The following is a 23,930-nucleotide window of genomic DNA, read 5'->3' on the forward strand; positions in this document are numbered from 1 at the left end:
CTGAGTTTCCATTCTAACAGCCCTGAGTGCAGAGTAGAAAAAGAATTTTCTCCTTTACCTCCCATTTGAAGAAAATCCCCAGAAAGAACTCTGATTGGTCATATGTGGGTCTTTTCTTCTCTTTTAATGAATTTCTGAATCTAGGTGTATGAGTGAGATACTATTAATTAATTCCTATGATCATGGGTGGAATCTGTTAGCAAAACAGAGTCTTGGCTCCCAGGAAAAACAATGCTTTATTCCCATGAAATTGCTTTTAAAACATAAAACCAAAGTAAGGCTTGACTGTTCTTCCAATGACTTAATCTTTGTAACAGAATCCTTAAGGAATCTGATAATAGGATTTCTCAACCTCAGCACTATTGACGTTATGGATCAGTTAATTCTTTGTCACAGAGGGCTGTCCTGTGCACTGTAGGGAGTTGAGCAGCACCCAGGTCTCTATCCACTAGATGCTAGTAGCAGTGCTCCATCTCCCAGCTGTAATGACCAAAAATACCTCCAGACATTTTCACCTGAGGAGCAAAATTGATCCTGATTGAGAACCACTGCAGTGGAGGAAGATGAGATGGGAGAAGAGAAGGCATTTATCCAGAAACTATTACCAAAGTAGATATCTTGAGGAGTGACAGGAACATGTAGAAAAACAGAGAGGAAGAGAGGGAGGGAGAGACGGGTAGAGACCTGTATTAATAGTTCCTCCAGCACCTCCTATATTATCCTTCCATTAGCCCCTTGGCACTGATTAATTTACCACATTATCTCGTTTTCACCTTGGAAGAAGAGCTAGAGCCCCAGGGCACATGAAACAGAATGAGACATATGGATAACTCAGAGTGTGGAAAGGGAAGGAGAGACTAAGAATTCAGACTCCTTAAGGGAGGGAGTGGATGGAGCCGTTATCCACACTAACAAGAGTGACCTCTAGTTACATAGTATTATTTTTCTGGGATTTCTCACACCCAATATTATCTGTCTTTCAAATCTTGTGAAGTGAACAAGGAAAGATCTTCTTATGCCCACTTACAAATGAAGAAACTGAGATCCAAAACAGGAAACAGAGGCACTATCATGTAGGCATTAAAAGTATGGGGCTTTTAATAGAGATAGATCATGCTTCAATTCTTGGCTTCACCACTTACTAGTTATTTGATCTTGTCAAGTCATTTAACCCTTTACCTATAAAATATAGTCAATGCCTAAGTAATGTAAGTTTTCATAAAAATTAAATTGCCTAATGCATGTAATTATTGTGATGCCTATCACTTAGCAAGCACACAATAAAATGCAACAAGTATTGTTATCATAGTAATCACTGTTATCACTGAAATTCTAAGAACAAAATTAAAATTAAGCACTGTAATCACAGACTCACAGCAAGTGAATGATGAGGCAGGTCTTTAAATTCAACGTTTGAATATTCAGTACCATTTAACTATCCTGTGATGACTGAGACTGACAAACAGGGTGAAGATTGATTACCTACTAAGGTGTCTTATTTAATCTTAGTATGATATTGAGAATTAGTTGATAGCATCTCCAGTTCATAGATGAAAAACATCTGAGACTTAGAGAGTAACTTTCCCACCATCACTCAGATTGAGAGTGGAGCTGGACTACTGGTTTTGTGTTGTAAAATTCAACCGCTCATTCTTATGCAATTCTAGTGACTGGTTTAGGTATGGGATGGTCTCTAGCCATAAAAAAGTCTTAGGGAGTAGGAGAGAGTTGGGAAAAACTTCTCCTCAGTGAAAAAAATAAATAAAGATGAACAAGAGAAGAAATGGTTTGTTTTCTGTGCAATATGCACAAAGTAGCTGCCACCATCTTGCAACCATGAGAAGAACAAAATGGAAAGGAAAACTGAAACATCAAAGATAGCAAAGCAGAAGACAGAAAAAAAAAATCCGGACCTTTGATGACTTCACTCAACCACTGATTTAACACCCTTAGCAGCTCTACCTCAGGACTTCTTGTCACATGAAGAATAAATTTCCTTTTTGTTTCATTCATTTAAATCAGATTTTCTGTTAACTTGCAGTCAAATGCATCCTGATTCAGTCAAGCATAATACCATTACTACTACTACTAATAGAACTCATTATATAATTACTACATATCAAATAATGTACTAAGCTCTTTAGATTTCATATTTCACTTCATATTTTATACCTACAACAAACCCATGTAGTAGTTACTATTATTAATTTCATTTTACAGATGAGTAATAGAGTAGAAGAAAGAAAGCTAACATTTATAGATTGATGATATTTAACTTCTTGGTGCATCAGTGAAATGGCTCAGAGTGCAGCCTCTTGAGTCAGACTGCCTATGTTCAAATTCAGTTTTACCATTGTCCATGCAACCTCAAGCAAGTACTTCAAGGTGTTCTCTTTGAACCCCCATTTCCTCATCTTTTAATTTTTTTTAATTTGAGGGGTTACATAGGTTTGTATATTGATGGGATACATGAGATGTTTTGATACAGGTATGCAATGTGAAATAAGCACAACATAAAGAATGGGATATCCCTCTCCTCAAGAATTTATTGTTTGAATTATAAACAAGAATTTATTGTTTGAATTATATTCTGTTTTGTTGTTGTTGTTTTGAGACAGAGTCTCCCTCTGTTGCCCAACCTGTAGTGCAGTGGCATGATCTCAGCTCACTGCAGCCTCCACCTCCAAGATTCGAGCAATTTGCCTGCCTCTGATATGGGCCACCATGCCCAGCTATAATTTTTATATTTTTTTGGTAGAAATGGGGTTTCACCATGTTGGTCAGGCTGGTCTCAAACTCCTGACATTAGGTGACCGGCCCGCCTCAGCCTCCCAGAGTACTAGGATTACAGGTATGAGCCACTGTGCCTGGCCTCCAGTTACATTTTTTAAGTATTTTAAAATACACAGTTAAATTATTAATTATATTCACCTTATTATGCTACCAAATAGTAGGTCTTATTCATTCTTTCTAATTTTTTGTATCTATTAACCATCCCACCTCCCCTACAACTCCCCACTACCCTTCCCAGCCTCTAGTAACCATCCTTCTACTCTCTATGCCCATGAGCTCAATTGATTTAATTTTTAGCATTTCCTTATCTTTAAAATAGACATGGTAACTGCATCCATCCGTCTTACTGAGTTGAAATGAGATCATTCAACCAACAAATATTGTGTGGATAATTTAATATAATACTCATAATTTTGCAAAGTTAGGAAATATTGCCGCCATTTTTTATAAATGAGAAAACTAAGGTTTACACCTTAGATTAAACTATTTGCCAAGCTCCTTGCAGTTAGTAAGCATGGGTTCTGGGATTCAAATCTAACCATGTTTCTTTGAGTCTCAAAGAGTTTACAAAAAATTGGGCCACTTGGGTCAGGGGCTGGGACAGAGATTTGGAAGAATGGATTAAGGCCAAAACATGAGAACTCTTTGTGCTTTGCCAAGAAATATGAGGAACACGTCAGCCGCAGTGAAATTTTTTTGGTAATTCATTCCTACAACAAACCCATAAGGTAGATACTATTATTAATTCCAGTTTATAGATTTGTAATAGAGTAGAAGAAGGAAAACCAACATCCATAGGTTGATGCTACGGCATGGTCCAGAGTTGGCAGTAGGAAACAAGAGAAGGTGGGACTGCAAGGTAAGTGAAACTCAACAGACAAAAATGCAGCTGTGGGATTGCCAACCTAGGTAGTCTCATTAATAGTAATTAATAGGACTTGCCTTATGCACACTTGTCACCAAAAATCTGTGAGGTGTGACTAGTGGTTGCCGTTCAATCACCTCCTCATCAACCAATGTGGGCACAAACTGACCTCAAGCATTTGAGCAATCAGCACTCTGAAATTCCAGATTCTCTTATTCCAGGAAACAAGATGATCTAGTGGCTACATAGGAAACTTGGGAGCAGACCTGGTGGCCTAGAATGCTTAGCATCTAGGTGGCCTTAAACATATAACTTCAATACTGGGACCTCAGTCTAATGGTTCTCCTCCCAGGTTTAAAGCTTGGGCCTCCCATTTCTTAGCTCTGTAACCTAAGGTAAGCTACTTATAAGCTCTCTGAGGCTCTGTCCCCTCATCTGTAACATGAAGAAGGCAGTTTTACCTACCTTTTACGATGGTGGAAAGGAAATGATCCAGGTCATACATTCGGTGAATCATTACTAGGAACCTTCTACAGGCCAGGCATATTCTGATGGTGATAAGACGACAAGGTCCCTGTTGTCATGGAGCTCACATGAAAGTAGGAAGGAACAGATGATAAACAGATTATGAGAATCACAAAATAATGTCAGGTAGTGATCAAACTAGAGCTGCTTTGGAGGAAGATGGTGGGGTTTGAGCACAGACCGGCCTGGTGGTTGAGTAGGGAACACAGCAACTGCAAAGGTCCTGAGGGAAAAAAAATACAGTTTGTTGTGTGCGTGGAGCAACATAAAAGGCCCGTGTGTCCGGACATACTGAACAAAGGGAGGGACAGTGCCAGAGCCATTTAGGGTCTAGACCCTGGGAGACCTCGTCACCCTTTGTTGGTATTTTTTTTTTTCTTCACTTCAGAGGGGAAGGCATTGGTGGAAGTTTCTCAACAGGACGGTTCTTACCAGAGTGTCTATCACAAAACAAGCTCTCCGCAGCGGATATCTATTACCTCTAAGATGAGGGCAATGCTTTCTATCACAAAGAGTTGTGAGAAATAAATTATACAATATGTGGAAAGAATAGAAAATGTAGGACGTCCTCAAAAATGTTACTTCTTTCTCATTTCTGCTCCAACGCATTTTGACCTCTAAAGCCACGTTTAGACTAGAAAACACACTGTAACAGATGGGTGTTGACCTGCATTTTAAACTGAGAACAAATTTCCCGTACATCGTCCACAAACCAAATCAACCCTGGCAGTTGATTAAAAGCAAATGTAGTCCCCAGTGGAGATGCTGCTACCAGGTTTAAACCTCCAGCAGTCCCTCAAAATGCAGCAAAAAAGAGAAAAAGAAAAAATAAATGCCTGTTGACTGTGTTCAGTGGGCCAAGTACTGTGTAATACGGTAATGCAAAGTCTCTCCAAACACAGCAAGTAGAGACCACAGAGGAGATTGTTTTTAGGGTTCTCAGACCCTCTATGAGATAATATTGAAGCAGACAGTGAAAGAGTTCATTTCCTTCCCATCATTCCAATAACATCAAGGGAAAGTCTCAGGGAGGTACTAGCATGTCTTTAACGCCCCCTAACACTTTTTCATTCCTCCTTTCAGCAAAGAATGAAACGGCCTCACTCTCAGAGTCTTGGCAGACCACAACACTAGCTAGAATTTTAATGGCATTGGCTTTTTCCCCCATGATTTTTTAAATTGTTTCGTTTTTATACAGCAAGAGACACTAGTTTGCATATATATGGTAAAATTTAATTTTTAAACAAATGTTAAATGTATAATTTTTTTTAATAGAGGGATTTTTATGTGAGGCAGTTTAAACAGAGATATCATGTAAATAAGAGCACGAGTGACAAAAATCAGGCACATGGTATCAAAATGGCTAAACTTCAGGAACCGTTACTATTTTTTATTCTAACAGCAACCCTAGGAGGTAGATGCCATTTTTATCTCTGGTTTACAGATAGTAAGCATTGACACAGAGACAAGAAGCGACTTGGTCAAGGTCACATGGGCCTCTTAACCCAGGACTCCAGAGTTTGGAATCATCGTGCTGACAAATCATAGTGATTGTTTCCAGATTTGAAAATATCGAACTTGAAAAATCTTTACATGCCTCCCTTAAGAAGGTACCTGTGATCTGCTGGCTTTAGGAATTCGCTGCCAGGTGTATGGCTAACCTTCACCTGCAAAAGTTGAGCAAAGCCCTAAACCTCTCTCTGAGTCTCCTGCAGCTTCTCTTCCCTGACAGTGTTGGCTGCAGAGAGAAAGAGTGTTACTATAACCACACGTTGCATTGTAAACTGGTCTCTTAAATCAGTGATGCGCAGTACCTGAGAGCACAGGGCTGTTAAAGAGAAGGAGGCCTTCAGTGCTCAGGTATTCGGAACATTCTGGAACATTCCTGAGCAGGACAGCTCATTGCTCTGCCTCACTTAGTCTGGCCCAGCCTCTAGATTGCCTACCTGCTGCCCTTCCTGGCTATTCTGCTTTTGTCATCGTTGCTGCTTGGCGGAACCAGCCTTATCTGTACATTGATGAGTCATGCTTTCTGTACATTTCAATGTTTTATCCCTGCAGGGAGGATTCTGGTAAGTACCTTCACTCTCATCGGTCTTAATTCCTCATGCAGCCTTCTTTAGGACTATTTCTGAGGCTCTTAAAGAAAATTAAACTTTTGAGCAGTTGGAGTACAGTGGTTGAAACAAAAAAAAGGCTCACGGATTGGGGGGATGTTCTCATGATTATCTAGTTTGAAAGAATATTTAAACCTTCTCTCTTTTTCTAGCTTGATAATTTTAGTACCTAGAATGCTCTCAGGTGTAATACACAGAATGTGAGAATTCTTGCCCTTGGATGCTGTACAAATCAAGGGAAAAATGACATCTGATAACTATTTATTCAAACTCAGATCTGATGTCAACTATAAGTTACTGTTATTATCTCTTTGGGGGTCAATTCTCATGTATGTGATGAATGGCATTAGACTTTTAACTATAAAAAGCTGCATTTGCATTCCAGTTTGACACTATGTGTGACCTTAGACATTTCACTTCACTTCTTTGGACTCAATTCTCTTACCTGTAAAATGGGAGGATTGAATTGAATCCCTACCTCTTAAACACTAGGAATGATGGCCACATGGTTTGCCTTCTCTGTGTTGTAAAGTTGTCATCTATAAAACAAGCTTATGATGCCAGCCCTGGCCACTTCACATGGGTAACAATGAGGATTAAAATGAAACAGTGTACATGTCTATACTTCGTTCAGAGTTCTATCAATTGTGACATGTTACCATAGAGCAAGGATCACTGGCTGATCAATGCATGTCCTTGGGTTGCTAGCAACAGAAATCTTCTCTGACCTGAATGATGTAAACAAATGGAATTTTTTTTCAGAAGTACCCTTCAAATCTCTACAGATCCTTCTCTAGATAGTCCTTACGTGTTTTCATTTTATAGATTTTTTTTTCATTTTATGGATTGTTTTAAATTGTAGTAAGAACGTTTAACTTGAGATAGATCCTTTAAACAAATTTTTTAGTGTACAATACAGTATTATTGACTTTGGGTACAATGTTGTACAAGATATTCCTAGGACTTATTTATCTTGCATAACTGAAATTGTTTGCCTGTTGACTGGCAACCACCCACTCATTTCCTTCTTCTACTAACCCGTGGCAACCACTATTCCACCCTCTGCTTCTGTAAGTTTGGAAATGTTATATCTCTCATGTAAATGGAATAATGCAATTTTGGTCTTTGTGTGGCTGTTTTGTTTTACTTAGCATGATGTCCTTCAGATTCACTCACATCGTTGCACATGGCAGGATTTCTTTCTTCTTTAAAGCTGAATAATTTTCCACTATTTGTCTATATCACATTTTCTTTATCCATTCCTCCACTACTGGACATTTAGTTTGGCTATTGTGCATTGTGCATGGAGTGAGGACATGGGGCTCACAGAAGAACAGGAAGCCATGAATTTGGGAATGTGCAGGAAGCAAGGACCACAGCAATAGCACCAGAGCAGATTAGTCCTCTACAGCCGTCCCAACATGAAGGAAATCCAAACTCTTCTGCTGCCCTTGTCTCCCTCATTCAAGGGTCTAAGTTCAAAATGCCACCCTGTAATTGACCAAGCTCATGACACCTGCCCATCCACCTCTGACTGCCCTGGGCCAAAAGATCTGTTCCCTTTGGCTTCTGTAATGGGATGGTAGGCACCTGAATTTACTCTTTGTCCAAAACCACACTCAGTGAGGAAGAATCTCTCCCCTAAGGGAAACCGTGATCTGTCAGGTAGGGGAAGAAGATCCTGGGCAATGCCTACATGCAAAATCACTACTGCCCAGAGACTAGTTAAATGCTAAATTTAAAAAACTACAATGTGATACCCTCAGACAAGGATTTTGTTTGTTTTTCTCGTTATTATTACTGTTTCCTCACCCGATGGGAAGCAGGAGATTTGGTGACACATATTGCTGTGCTCTTTCCTTCCTTTTCTTCTTCGCCTTCTTGTCCCTCTTCTCCACTTCTGCTTTCTTATTCTCCCCTCCCTCCTCCTTTCTTTTCTCTCTTTCCCCTCCTCTCTTCTTCTCTTCTTACCCTCCCCATTTCTTTCTCCCCCATCCAACCCCTGTCACTTTCCAGAGCAAAGTAAGTCTTTAGGGATACACAGCGGTCTCTCACATCTCTCTGAACCAGAAAGAAGACTTTTCCTGATACATCAACATCCTGGTCACCACACTCCTCCTTTATTCTACCATATACACACACACATGCACACACATGAATGCACAAGGGTGCACATGTATTCTTACATACATACACATGCACATACATGCACATGAAAACACACACACACACACACACACACACACCCCTAACCCCTGCCTTCCCCTTCCTTTCAGGCAAAGACATCATTTCCTTCACTTCATCCATGATCATTCTTCATATCCTGATGAAATTTACCCAGTTGCAGCTTGGATTCTTTCTCTTTTCCCCCTCACTGGGTTTTAGGAGGCAGGTAGGCACACAATTGTGGAAATATTACCATCCCACTCTGTGGTTGCCCCTGACCACCTTGAAAAGTCAGTGACAAGCAGCAAAAGGCTCTATCCAAATTCTGTGAGAACTGACGGACAGCTCAAAGAACTGTAGTGAGTGATTGCTACAGGAGATCCTCAGCTGTTCGCCAAGGCATCCTCAACAAGAAGCCACATGCGTGGAGTAAAAAAAACAGCAGAAAAACATGATGATATAGTTCTTACTGGAAAGCACACAAGAGCCCACGGACAAAGACAAACTAGTAAAAGCTCTAGCAGAGAAGGCCAAGGTCAGTGGAAAGCTGGGAGCATCAGGGGAAAATATCAGGTGCCATTTTGACAACCTAATAGCAGGGAAGCAATTGTCTTCCACAACAACTCCAAAAGCTGAGCTTCTAAAGAATTGCAACACCACCAGATGTTAGTTTCAATAATTGCTTGTAATAACATGCTTGGCCAAAACACACTGCACAAGACGTGTCTTCCTCCATTTTATTACGATAATTTTCAAGCAGACACAAAAGTTGAAAAATGTTTCCACTGAAAACCCATCTACCCATGACCTAGATTCTACTACTAACATCTCCTTGCTTTAAGGTATATCTACCTCTCTATCCATTCTTCTAGCTACCCATCAATCCTTTAAATGTTTGATACATTTTAAAGTAAATGGCGGGCATTAGTACACTTTATCCCAGAACTTCGGCATTATCTAGAGTTGTTTTTGTTTATAGTTCACACAGAAGATATTTTTGACCCCCCAAAATAAAACAGAGCAAGGGATCTACAGGTGAAGCATGGAGGATTTTTAGGACAGTGAAACTGCTCTGGACGATTCTATAATGGTGGGTACATGTTATTATACATTTGTCCAAACCCACAGAATGTACAACACCAAAAATGAATGCTAATACAAACTATGGACTTTGGGTAATGGTGACGTGTTCACATGGGCTCATCAGTTGTTAACAAATAGACTGCTCTTGTGCAAGGTATTGATAATAGGGGAGGCTATGGTCCTATTCGGAAGGATGGGAATTTGGAAAATCTCTGCACCTTCAATTCAACTTGCTGTGAATCTAAAACATCTCTAAAAAAATAAAATCTATTTAATTTTTTAAAATAAAACATATACTATAAATCTAACAGGACTAGCAAACTGGCATCCCTTGGGCTGAATTCAGCTGACAAACATGCCCATAGTCGATTTCCATTCCTCCCATTATGGAATCACAACCTTTCTTTGAATAAATGGTCCACCTCCTCTTAGAGTCAATGTGGTTTGGGAAGAACTTACCCTTCAACTTTGCCACTGGACACATGAGCCACACCCTGCAATCAGTATATATATTGTTTGTTAGCTATAGAAATCTAATTCAGATTTGTGAGTTTAGTTGAGACGAGCCCCTGACCCAGGTTGGTTCATCAAGAGCCTTTTCCAGGACTTTGGTTGGAATTCTCTTTTAGCTCTGGTTATCAAAGGATCAATCTAAGGATGACAGTGTCCATCTTTTTCTTATATTCCAAAAACCTTCTTAAGAATGCAGCTAATCAAGGCAAAGCAGAGGCCATTGGTGGAAAAAGCCAGGTATGCTTTTGCACCTGGATCACCAGGCCTGCAGTCAGGCAAACTTCTATGCTTTTCAGTTTTAAGAGCCAATACATTCCTTTTTTTTTTTTTTTTCTGAGACAGAGTCTCACTCTGTTGCCAGGCTAGAGTACAGTGATATGATCTCGGCTCACTGCAGCCTCTGCCTCCCAGGTTCAAGCGATTCTTCTGCCTCAGCCTCCTGAGCAGCTGGGACTACAGGTGTGTGCCACCACGCCAAGCTAATTTTTGTATTTTTAGTAGAGATGGGGTTTCATCATGTTGGCCAAGATGGTCTTGATTTCCTGACCTTGTGATTCTCCGGCCTCTGCCTCCCAAAGCGCTGGGATTACAGGCACAAGCCACTGCGCCAGGACTAATACATTCCTTTTTAAAATTAAACTAGTTTAAGTTTTTCTCCATCAATTTCAATAAAAAGAGTTCTGGGGAATATACAATTACTAAGGGAGCTGAGCTGGGATTCAAACCCAGGTCTGGATTTAAGGCCTTAACAGTTAACAGTTATACTACTTGCACTGCAATTAGGTTCTGTGTTGAACATTCCCAGATGAAGGACACTTCCCCTGCCAGGAGGTGATCTAAAGGCAGGAAGGACAGATAACAGATAACCTTTGAGTGGCAACACAATGTGATAAGAGACATTTCAGGAGAAAGCGGGTCTATGTGGGCAGTCAACGGGCATGTGTAGCTCAGGAAAGACTTTGAGGTCAAGGTGATACTTTAAAAGCAGTCCTGACTCCAGAGGAGTCAGCCAAGTAGATCCAGGGTGCTACACGCCCCATTCGATCAGCCCATCCATCTAAAATAACCTCAGTCATAATCACTGTGTGTTTACATTTCACTCCCTATCAATCTATCCGTCTATTCATCTCTCTCTGTCTCTCTGTGTCTCTCTCCACATCTCTGTCTCTCCCTCTCTCTAGCTGACTCTTTACTCTCCTTCCCTCCTAACTCCCTCTCTCACTTTGTCTTTCCCTCTCCCTCTTTCTTTGTGCACACACTCTCCTAACTTCTGGAATGCAGCCCACTCCATCATCAACACCACCCTAGTCCAAGCCACTATCATTTCTCATTTATCCAAGGTGACAGCCTCTAAACTCGTCTTCCCACTTCTATTCGTCCCTCTTTTCCATCAATTCTCCACCTCCCTGATAGAACAAGTATTTGAAAATGCAAATCTAATCACAGCACTCCCCTGCTTAAAAGCAGGGATAAAGATCAAACTTCTCCCAGTAGCCTACAAGACCCCACCCACTCTCTAACTCCATGGATTTTCTTGTACTGCATGTACACACACACACACACACACACACACACACACACACACACACACACAATCTTTGGTCTCCCACCTCCTCAAACAGTTCTCACTCCCACCCCAGGGCCTTTGCACTGGCTCTTTCTTCTGCCTGGGAATCTCCCCTCTCCCCTAGCCCAACATGCCTTCAACCCTCTTATCCTTCATCCCTCAACCCTTACTTACCCTTCACATCTCAGCTCAAACAAATATCACTTCCTCAGAGAAGCCTTCCCTGACTGCCAGACTACACAGAATTTTCCCTGACTTCCTGGTGCATGCTGGCTCATTCCTTTCACTTTTTTTTTATGTAGCCATTATACACAGTCGCCTTGAGTGTGTCATTGTCATACAGAACCAATCAAGTGGATCAGCCCCTTGAGCAAAATTATCCGTGTGTGTGTGTGTGTGTGTGTGTGTGTATGAATTTACTCATACCTATATCTTGCACTTGACTTAAAGTTCCAGGAAAGCAGAGACCATATCAACTTTTAAAAACAATTGTATACCCAGAACCCCATACAGTGGCTAGCATACACACATCTAGTTTGTTACAGTTCCCACTACTCCCTATTGCCTTCCCAACTCTGAGTAAAATGTTAGTTGAAATTTAAGTTATGTTTATGTTGCTGTTTATCCTCAAGAATTATCCCTTCATACCACTGCCTCTATCAAAGGGTGGAGAAACGGAATCTAGACCAAGTGTTTCCAGGAAAAAAAGGGAGATAGTATATGAAAGTAAAGAATGTGGCCAGGCTCCGTGGCTCACGCCTGTAATACCAATTCTTTGGGAGGCCGAGGCAGGCAGATCACTTGAGACCAGGAGTTCGAGACCAGCATGGCCAACATGGTGAAACCCCGTCTCTACCAAAAATACAAAAATTAGTCGGGCATGATGGTGGGCACCTATAATCCCAGCTACTCAGGAGGCTGAGGCAGGAGAATCTCTTGAACCCAGGAGGCAGAGGTTGCAGTGAGCCAAAATTTTACCACTGCACTCCAGCCTGGGCAATAAGAGCAAGACTCTGTCTCAAAAAAAAAAAAAAAAAAAAATAGTGAAGAAAGTTTGTTACCTGCCCAAGCTCACAGGCATTTGAGTGCGAAACTCCTCCTCTAACATTCTGTATGTATTTCTATAATATTTATTTACTAATTCATCTAAGATTTATTTCTGGACACCTACCTGGCACTGCTCTTGGCACTAGAGATACAGTGAAGGATAAGACAGGTGAAGATTCTGCCTTCATGATACAAAAAGGCTACATGACAGTGTGTGACATTTCCTATCACATACCTGCCCTTCCACCAGCCTCAGCTCCTAATTATTTCAGCACAGGTTCTGGAGTCAAACTGCCTTGGATTCAATTCCAACCAGGTAGTCTTGAACAAATTACTAAACTTTTCTCTGCCTTGGTTTTCTCAAATGTGAAATGGGACTAATAATTGTACCTTCCTTCCATTGTGATAATGAAGATGCAATAATTCAAGTCATGGCTGTCTCTTAACAAACCCTCAGTCAATGTTAACTCTCATTACTCACCTCTGTCTCCTAAGCAGGACTGGCTTCATAGATGTGTCACCTATGTAGTCACTCAAGGCCCCATGCTTGGAAGGGCTCCATGCTTGGTTTAATGCTCTACTCTTGGTGTTGAAATTCTTAGTAATCTAAGAGACCTCATATTTTTGTTTTGCACTGGGCCTTGCAAATTATGTGGCTGGTCCTGACCAGCATATTTTACATGTCCAGTAAAAGTCTGTCGAAAGAATGAATAAATGAATGGATTCAGCCAACTGCAGTTGTTGAACCGAGTCTGCCATTGTTATACAGAACCAATCAAGTAGATCAGACCCTTGAGCAAAATTAAATAGATTTTTGTTGTTAACTCATCCTGCCCATTCCCTGGGACCCTAGAACACTCAAAGCTTGACCTAAGTTTTTAAAGATCTTCTCATCCAGGCCAAGTGCATTGGCTTATGACTATGATCCCAGCACTTTGAGAGGCTGAAGCAGTAGTGTGAGACCAATTTGGGCAACATAGTGGGACCTATCTCTTATTTTAAAAACTTTAAAAAAAAAAATCTTCTCATCCAAACTATCCATTTTCCAGGAAGCTTGGACCTTGACAAACTGCCAGTGTTCCTGATGGAGCCAGCAGAGGACCCAATCCAATTCCCCATTCTCCGGAACTGCAGTCTGCACCATTCACACCACGCCCCTCTTTTTCTCTCTGCTCAGCATCCCTGGGACAAAGGTATACCCGGTTTCTTTCATCCCCATTTTACAGATGGAGAAATAAAGGCTCAGACACAATCAAGTCCATCAAAATTTCCCATGCAGCCCAGTCCCTCTGCCTGGCCAAGTTTGTAGTTCCGTAAAGAGTCTCTAACTAGAGCCCTAGAATTCAAACCACTCAAATCATTTTTGGAGTGACTAATTATGCATAATCATTACCTGTTAAATCCCCTGAACCCCAACAGCATTCTGAAACCTTGGCTTGCAAAGATGAGCAAAGATAAACTCATCTCCTAGCAGGCCCTGGGTGCTGAGCCCTTTCATTATTTCAATGTCTATTGAGAGTCTGCAACATGCAGGCACCGTGTGAAGCTGAAATGCAACCAGGGACAACACAGATAAGAGGCCCTACCTTTCTAAGAGAAGAAACAGACAAGAAGCCAAGTAAATAAATGCAACATATATGGTCTGCTGATGGTGCTATACACCATGCACAGAAATTAAGTAGAGAGGGAGAAAGGACATGAATATTTTGAGGTGAGAGAGGAATAGAGATTTCATTTGGGAGGGGAGTAGAGATTTCAATGGTAAATAGGATTATCAGGGAAAGCTTCAATGAGTAAAGGACATATAAGCAAAGACCCGAAGGAGCTGAGGAAACAGCTTCACGCAGCTGTGCAGAGGAAGAGCATTCCAGACAGAGGGAATGGCCAGTGCAAAAGCCCCGAAGCCTTATCCATCATTCACAAGGCAGGGGGGCGACTCTGAAGAGACTAGGAGGATTTCATAAGATCACATACATTTCCCCCGCCCCTGGCTATCCCCAACTTCTCATCTCAGTCTAGCTGCCTGCAGACCAATCCAATCTATAGGTTTTTGAACAATTATTTATTGAGCTTCTACAATGGCCAGCCACTGCTTTATTCATCAGTGCAGCGGCGTTCTTGTTTTCTTTGTGTTTGCAGTAGTCATATTTAATGGAGAGAGATCACGATAAAATTTCAGTATCTAATGGGGCTTGAAATCTCAGACCTGGCCTCACTGGGCCCATGTGACTCTGTAATCTGCCCTTTTGTGGGGCCACATACCTCCTCCCTTACCACAGACCCACCTAGAAGCAGGAGATGCCCCCCTTATGCAGACTGCCTGGCTCTGTAAGCTTTGGAGATTTCCATTCTGCCCTAGAGTGTCCCCCATTCCTGCCTGGGGTAACCCCTAACAAAGACAGGGACTGGATACATGCCCTTTGCTGGTCTTGAGGGCCAGAGGTCCACTCCACCTTGGAAGACCTAGAAGAGGCTGGGGAAAACCCAGCCAGTTCCTTCTCTCCAGGAATGCATGTGATAGAGGGGTGAGGGGCGTTGGGAAGCAGCGGGGGCGGGGTCTTAGGCTTCTCAGACCCATCACAGCTCTTTGCATAGGCAGCTGCTACAGTCTGCTCCTGGGGACGCCGGGTCTTGGTATTCCTGCAGAATCTTTAACTCTCTCACATTCACTGTCTTGAGCCCCAGACAGCAGACGTCTCTCTCTCTCTCTCTCTCTCTCTCTCTCTCTCTCTCTCTCTCTCTCTCCACCTGCCTGCCCTGAGGAGAAAAGACCACCCACCCACACATTGCTTGGATCCCACCTGCTGTACCAAAGCTACCCTTCACACAACCTTCAAGCACTCTAGACCATCCCCCATAACCCCGCGTGCGTTTGTGTATGTTTGGAGTGCCCCGCGAGTGTGGCCTTGTGCACGGTGATGAGGATGCCTGCGTGTTTTCACGGGTCTGGGTGTGGAGTGGGAGGGCATCCGCGTGTCTGAGTGAGCGTATGAATACACCGCATTTCGGGGTTTTGTGTGTCTTTGTGTCAGCGTGGGCGAGTGCGTGTTTGAGTGGCTGCAACATCCTTATGCCTGACTGAAGGGCTGCATGCTGGAGGGGCGTCTCTTAGCCAGTCTGTATCCTCTTCAAATGCAATCCAGTTAGGGGACAGTCCACCGGCGGCCACACACACGCTCAGGGATGCACGCACCCCTCTTTCCAGAGTCAGCAGGCTTATCTGCCCTAGTCCAGGAAAACCGACAACCCTTTAGCATCCTCGTTGCTCCAACAGCCCCACCCCTTCCCCGTCCTTTGCCCTAGGTGTAGAATCCTCTATCTGGAGATGGACTGGAAGCACTGGCGAGGGGTAAGAGAGGCGGCCGCGAGGAGAGTGAAGAAAGGCAAACTGCGGACAAGCTGGAGTAGTGAGGAGCCGCTGCGGGAGAGGCAGATCCCACCCACACCACGCCCCTCGCGCGGGGCTGGAGATGGGGGTAGCCTGTTCTCCACCCCGGTCTTCTTTTGGGGTTCCCAGGTCTAACTGCATCTTCTCCCCCTGAAACTGGAGCCAGGCGAGGCGGCTGGGACCCCCTCCTTTCCCGCATCCCCCCCACCCCACACACACTCCGCGTCCAGGCAGCCGCTGATTGGCTGCGGAGAGCGGCGTCCCAGCCCCCCAGCTTTGAGGCGGGAGTGGAGCGGGTCCGAGGTGGGAGGCGCACAGACCGGCTACGGGAGCCCCTCCCGAGGCCCCGCGCCGCGCGCCCCATACCCTGCGCCCCGCGCCCCGCGCCCTGCGGGAGGGCTGAGCCGGGACTCCAGGCGGGCAGGTGCGGAGCGAGCAGAGGGGATCTCCGCCAAGGGTAGGAGCCAGTCCTGCAGGGAGAGTGGCGTTGCTGCTCCAGCTGCTGCCTCCGCCGCCGCCACCACCGAGCCGGCGACCAGAGTCGGGCTGGCAGGCCGGGCGCGAAGCGGCGAGGGGAGCGAGGGGCGCGCTCATGGAGCACACGCACGCCCACCTCGCAGCCAACAGTTCGCTGTCCTGGTGGTCCCCTGGCTCGGCCTGCGGCTTGGGCTTCGTGCCTGTGGTCTACTACAGCCTCTTGCTGTGCCTCGGTTTACCAGGTGAGGGGCGTGGGGGAGAGGGAGGGAAACCAGGAACCCCAACTGCCTGGCCACCCTGCCCAGAAGCCCCAGTCCTCCCCGTGCGTTCCCTGGAGCCCTCCTCAGAAAAAGTTTAAGCTTTAAGGGCAACTGCGGAGATTTCCAGGCGGGCGGGGCTAAAGGAAGTTGCTGGTGCCCTGGCAGGGGAGTGGGGGTGAAGACCGTGCGCGCGCGCGCGCGTGTGGGTGTGTGCGTGTGTGTGTGTGTGTGTGTGTGTGTGTGTGTGTGTTTCATTAGTGTGACGGCAGGCAATGGGCTTGGTGTGTGAGCGTGGATTCGAGGGTGCATTTGTGCGCGCGTCTGGAGGGGATGGCTTTCATGGGGTGGGGATGACTTTCACGGGGTGGGGGCGAAGAGGGCTGTGTGTGTATTTCACTTGACTGCATGTTCTGGACAGAAGGCTTCCTGGAGGCTTCCCTTCTCCTATGGCCCCTACAAGTCCACCCCCTTTGGGGCACCTCTGCCCCTCTGCTTGTCCCTACCTGACACGAGATGAAGCTGGAGACCCTGACATTGGGCGCTCTCTTACTCAGGGGACACTGGGATGGAGCAAGGATGCCTAGCAAGAAAAGGGTCTTCCAGCCAGCTAACGAGAATCAGGGGTTGGCTCTGGGACCCTGCACTAGCCAGGGGAAGGGTGCAGAGACACACCGGGCTGCCTGTGGTGGCTGCCACCTCAGGGGGTCACAGTCTCCTTGAGGACATGCCTGGACCCCTGGCTTGGCCTCCAGGTCTACCGACCCTGGGCAGCTCACAGCTACTGTGGATGTCTGGCTGGTCCCACATCTTAATGTCCTCTCTAAAGTGTGGCTGAGACTTGTGCTGAATTCCTGAAGAGAGCTGGCTGCTGAGAAGGAGGGGGTGCTTGCCTGGGCTGTGTGCAAGGAAGAGAAAGAGAAAAAGAACGTTTTTTCTTCCAAGGGCTCCAGCTTTGGGTGGACACCCCTTGCAGACAGTCTGGGTGGTCGGTAGATTCCTAAAGATCATTTGCATGCAGAGAGGAGAGAGGGACTGAAAGAAGAAAAGAGAAAGAGAGAGAGAGAAAAAAAATCCAATGTACAGCCTAAAATCTCAGCATCATCTCTCTAGTCATCTCTTAGTCTGCAGACCTTAGCATCCTGCGATCCTGGGAACTTGGGAGCCGAATTTCTGAGAGCCTGGCTGAGATTTCCTTTCCAAAACATTCAACTTGGCCCAGGGCCCCAGATGAGATTATTTCAATAAATCCCCCCTCCCAAATTTGGCAGGCATGAGAAAGCGCAAGTTTACTGATGTGAGAGCCTCTCTCCCCCAGTGAGTGATGAGGCTTTTATTCCTAACTAATCACTCTGGCTGCCCTAGGAGAGATGCTCAGCCTCTGATTTGCCCTGCCGGGGTGGTAGCACATGTCCTGTAATTACCTTGAGCTGGGATTGATTTCAGTCCAGATTCCACCTTCCCCCTTCAGCCCTTCTGAGATGCTCTCTCTCCCCAGAGCACTGTTTTTGGAAATGGGTTTTTGAGAAGGTTGGTTATTTGGTGATGCTTGCTGAACCGGAAAAGTGTCAGAACCTCTTTCCCCAACAGCCTTCCCATCAGAATGCACCCCCACCTTCCCCCAGCCACAATCCATCCACCCTTGCACCTCTTCTACTGAGTGAGGTAGCCACTTACTCACTCACCATCCCAGGCTTTTCTAATGAAACCATTTAAGGGACAGAGACAAAGACAAGCAGAGGTTGACCCTTCAAGAGTTCAAAGCAGGGACGTGAGGATGAAGAGAATGAGGAAAAGCTTAGACTTTCAAAGACCTCAAAGTGGAAGCCAACGTATTACACCTTCACATCCCAACTCCTATGCCAGCTAGGGCCTTCCTGACGCACAGCATTGACATCTACTGTATGCCAAGCACTGTGCTAGCCTCAGGCTTAGCCCAGAGCTTGAGAACTTAAAAGCATGAAGCTAGGGTTAGGGTTTGGCTGTTGTTGATGTCTTCATACCCTCAACTAATAGTTTTGACCTCCTGTGGCATGCCAAGTATTAACTGGGTGTCAAAAGACCACAAAAACTCCTAGGGTGCAATCTCTGAGTTTCAGGAGCTCCCAAATGGAAGCGCAGCAGATGGATGGGTAGGGACCAAGCAACCTAGAGAAGAATGACTGGGTACCAGGACTATTCAAAAGTCTTGATCTGTTAGCAGTTTTAACAGCCCGCAAGGCTGGTTCAAAGGTGAATTCTTTAAGTCATTCTCTTAAAGCCATTTCTGACAATGAAGTATGTCCTGGCAATGAAGAGTGAGTGTTAATCTAGATTCTGCTGGGGTTAAGTTGCAGGCTTTTCATGTCTCTGTGCCTCAGTTTCCACATCTGCAAAATGGGAACTAGGAGAGTAGCTGTCCCCTGGAGTGGTGCTGAGAAGAAAGGATGTTGCTGGAGATGACAGCACAAGTGAAACACTCACCTCGGTGCCTGACATTCATTGATTGACACTGAGCCACTGCAGTCATAGTTATCATGAAGCCCATTAAGTTGTAAGGAGGTGAGGTCTGCCTGCCCAGCCCTACCAGTGACCAAAGGAGGGACTGAGAGATACACAGAAGAAAGCACTCCGGTCAGCATTTAACTCCACGTGTTGAGCTCACCACAGTAGTCCCCACCCATCACCTCCCCTCCCCAGCCCCAGCAATTAGCAAACTCTTATTTACTCCACCACTGACTGGGAGACACAGCTTTGCTGGGTGTGGAGTAACAGACCGCAGGCCTTGCTCATATTGTTGAAAACTGAGATTTTAATTGAATCACTGTTCCTGGCAGTGGACTCACCCCAAGTTTCCCAAATTCTCACAGTAGTGGTTGGAGACGTGGGTGGGAACTGAGGGATGGATGAGGAGAGCCTGAATGTTTGGCAACAGGAGAGCTAGTATCACAGGAAAGTAGCAGATGTCTCTGGCTACCTGCAGTCTCTAGGCTGGGAGGAAGAGCTAGGGGATTGCTCCAGACAGTCTAATATTTAACTGGTTGGTGTAGGATCAAAGGAATTCTAATGTGAAATATGGGTACAGCTTTGCCACTTAAGAACTCTTTGCCTCACTTTACCACAATAGGTAATAGTAATACCTGCTGCCCACACAGGTGGTATGTATTAAATAAGGGCATCTATGCAAATATGACTTAGCACAGTGCCTGGTCCGAAGAAAGCACTTACTCCTCACTCAGTGCCTTCTCTACAACAGATCTCTGTCACCTATATTATTGCACATAATTCCTGCCACACCTCTGCCTTCAAATTCATTTTGCATGAACACTGAGAGTCAAAAAAACTGAGCATCTTATCTATGGTCGCACAGTCAAGCCAGCATGCAAACACATTTCAGTGCATGGCTTTGCCTTCATTATGGCTGGGAAGTTGTTTGAACTAACCCTGGTCCCTCATTTCTGTGCTCCATGGAGAAAATTGGTGTCCCACCTGTTCCTAAAACTTTCTCTCTTTCCTCCTCCTTTTTAAGTAAGCGAGATGTTTCTCACTTCTTGAGACACACAAAATAAGTCAGCGGAGCCAAAAAGGAAGGATTGGGACACTCACTGGGCCAACAGGAATGAGACAGTGCAAAAGAGGCAGCAGTGCAGAAGAAAATGATGAACTTGAGCCCCTGGGGAAAGACAGTGAGAGGAAGGATGGGTGAGCCAGCCTGATAAGGAAGGAGCAGCGTGAAATTAAACTGAGATTTGAGAGATTTAAAAAAATTTACCTTCCTAAGAGTGCCATGGATGTGCAGAAAGACAAGGTGAGGAAAGAGAGGATAGCTTGAAACTGCATGCTGCCCAGCAGAAGGGAGATTCCCACCACTGCCAAGTGAGGATGATAACATCTGTAACATCTGCCTTTGACGGTTAGTGCAAGATGAAGGCAGATGATGAGTCTGTAGCCTGGCAGATAGTAAGTAAGCCTGACGCATGGTAGTTACCATTGTTTTTAACCAGAAGTAGAAAACTGGTGACCTGTAAGCTGAGCTTAGCCCTGCAGATGTGTTTTCTTTACCTTGTCAACATCTTTAATGAGAGAAAATGGAGTAAACAGGTTAAAAGGACACACTCTGGAGCTGGACCTCTGGAGTCTGAGTACTGGCTGTGCTTCTTAAAAGTTATGTGACCTTAGGCAAGTGACTTTAACCAGCCTGTGCCTCAGTTTCCCCATCTTTAAATTGAGGCTGATTGTAAGAATGGTCTACACTTCATAGGCTTGCTGTGAAGATTAGTGGGTTAAGCACTGAACACAATGCCTGGAACACAGTAAGCACTCTATAAGTTATTTTTTCGTCATTTAAAACTTAGGAAAAAATCCCAACTCATTTTACAACACCAGCTTTATCAAAACTGGACAAAGACATTACAAGAAAAGAAAACTACAGCCCAATGTTCCTCATGAACATAGACACAAAAATCATCAACAAAATACTAGCAAATCTAATCCAGTGATAAAAAAGTGGGATAACACATCAAAATCAACTTGAGTTAATCCCAGGAATACAATAACACTGGTTCAACATGTGAAAATCACTCAGTATAACTCACCGTATTAACAAACTAAAAGAAAAGCCATAAGATCCATCTCAATAGATGCAGAAAAAGCATTTGACAAAATTCAATGTCTGTTTGTGATAAAAACTCATCAAACCAGGAACAAGAAAAGAACTTCTTTAACCTGATAAAGGGCATCTATAGGTCACTTACTTCTTACAACACAATTAATGATGAAAAACTGAATGCTTTTCCCTAAGATCTAGAACAAGGCAAGGATGATTGCTCTCACCACTCCTATTAAACATCATACTGGAAGTCCTAGCCAGTGCAATAAGGCAAGAAAAAGCAATAAAATGTATACAGAAAGGAAGAAATTAAGTCATTTCAGTTCACAGATGACACAGTAGGCTTCCTAGAAAGTCACAAAGATTCTACACCAAAAAAACTCCTAAGAACTAATAAGTGAGTTTAGCATGTTTGCAGGATACATGGTTAGTATGTAAAAAACCATTGTATTTTTATGTACTACCAGTGAATAATTTGAAATTTAAAATTTTTTTTAAATAAATTTCCAAGTTCCCTTAAAAACACCAGAATAATTGACATTAGATGTACATGCCCAGAAGGCAGCAATTTTCTGGAGCTGAGGAATAGCTGCTTGCTTTATTTTATTTTTCCTTTCTTTTTTTTTTTTTCTTTTTCTTTTCTTCTTCTTCTTGTTTTTTTTTTTTTTTTTTTTTGCATTAAATAGATTATTATATTCATCTGACTTAAAAGCCTGAAAATATAAAAAGAGACACATTGGAAAGTCTTTCTTCCATCACTTTCTTCTGTTCACCATTTCTCAAACCTACCACCACAGAGGTAACCACTGTTATTAGTGCCTTAGTTTCTTATGCATTCTTTCCAGGTATCTTCATGCATATGAGAGCAAATATGAATTATGGATTTCAATGCTCCCTTTTTTTCACTGTCCCCAAAATGAGCACATTATGCACACTGTCCTACATTTACTCTTTTTCCACTTAATATATGAATCCCCATCATGGTATATATAAAGCTTTATCATTGTTTTATACAGCTGTATTGTATTCCACTGTGCATTTGAATCATAATTTCTTGGTTGGCTGCCCCTTTCAAAAGTACGTAGGCACTCCAATTCTGAACAGTCCCTAATGGCATACCTAATGGACCTCTGTAACCTGTGTGACTCATCCTTAGGCACATTTGACCATAGGACACCTGTTCTAGCAGTGAGAAAAAGAGCACTTCATCATTCCAGGTTTCCTCTGGCAATGACTCACTGTGTGACCATGGCCAAGTTATTCTTAATGGATCTCTCAAAGGCCCAGGAGAGCCCGGTTCTGCCTATGTTGCTGTAGTTGGAGACATGGCCCCATAGGCAGGACGTGAGCATAGACCAATGGCATAGCTATGCTGGAGGCTACCTGGGCTGGCTTTGTAGTTTTCTCCCCTGCTTAGTTTCCGTAACGATCATGTTAGTTTTGATTTGTGAGGTTAAGTGTCAAATACATTGCTTTGTAACTGGACATGGATTTAAATCCTGTATCTTAACCATGTTTGCCATGGATCGCAGGTATAAGACTTCACCTCTCTGAGCCCCAGTTCTCCCATCTGCAAGAAAGTGGGCAGCTGAGTTCAGCAGTTAAGCCCTGTGGTCTCTCAAGTCAAACTGACTGGGTTTGAATCCTGCTCCCCTGACTGCTAATCTGTGACCTTGGGCAAGTTTATCCCCTTCTCTGAGCCTCAGTTTCTTCTGCTGTGAGATGGAATAATAATACCTCTCTCACTGGGTTGCTTTGAGGATTAAATGCAGTTATAAGAATGCTTAGCACTGTTCTTGGCACCTGTTCCTCTCACATAGAGTAAGAGTTCAGTAAATGCTATTAACCTTCTGTGCCCTGGATTGATTGCTGTGGTGACCAGAAATAAAATATGCAAAGGTTTCTCGCAGTGCCTCACACATTGTAGGAGCTCAGCAAATAGTAACTCGCATCGTTTTATAGTCTAACCTGTCCATGTGCTCAAGCCTTGTAAATGCCCAGTAACCACACATCACTCTGTGGATAGGTCTTTTCCATGAATACAGTTTCACTCAAAATGGAAATGAAACAGCATGCCCTGGCAAACTAGAAGAGAATGATCCAATGGATTAAGTGATCAATTCCATCATAAGCCTAGGGAATTTGTTTCCCTAAAAGAATTGCCTGTGATTCAGAGAAACTCCCAAAAATAATATCAGTGCAGAACATGAAACGGCCTCCAGCTACAGCTGGCAGAGACCGACAAGCACCACCAACAAGGTTCTCCTGGTTACTGCAGTCAGAGTCATGAACAGAAAGGGTCCTGCCATTGAACCTCCATGTGGATCTGAAACATATTGGCAAATGGTGATAGCTGATGCCGGCCCTGCAGGGGGCACCATGAAATGATAGTGGCCGGGTGTCTTGAATTCAAATATCTAAAAGGAGCAGTTAGATAACGTAAATGAACAAAGTCATCTAGTGTTTAAGAAATGCTTCATTTACCCAAAGAATCATGCTTCTCTGTTGTTTTTCTGAAAACACGTGGCTCTCTTCAACTCTTAT

General features: G+C 43.9%; 1 protein-coding gene across 2 annotated transcripts in view; it reads left to right on the forward strand.

The window, feature by feature from the left end:
- The first annotated feature begins 16,378 nt into the window (after window positions 1-16,378).
- The window catches only part of GPR139 (G protein-coupled receptor 139), a 45,214-nt gene continuing 37,662 nt past the window's right edge, over window positions 16,379-23,930 (forward strand). Inside the window, exons 1-2 of one of the 2 annotated variants that reach the window (XM_039478342.2) lie at window positions 16,498-16,783; window positions 19,310-19,411. Coding sequence is in view for 1 of the 2 variants with exons in the window: in XM_003930145.3 (XP_003930194.1) it covers window positions 16,657-16,783 (127 nt within the window). In the remaining variant the exon portion in view is untranslated. Of the gene's footprint in view, window positions 16,784-19,309; window positions 19,412-23,930 lie in introns of both variants that reach the window. The other variant, XM_003930145.3, reaches the window with a different exon arrangement.

The sequence above is a fragment of the Saimiri boliviensis genome, chromosome 12 (assembly GCF_048565385.1).
Source record: "Saimiri boliviensis isolate mSaiBol1 chromosome 12, mSaiBol1.pri, whole genome shotgun sequence".
Taxonomy (NCBI): domain Eukaryota; kingdom Metazoa; phylum Chordata; class Mammalia; order Primates; family Cebidae; genus Saimiri; species Saimiri boliviensis.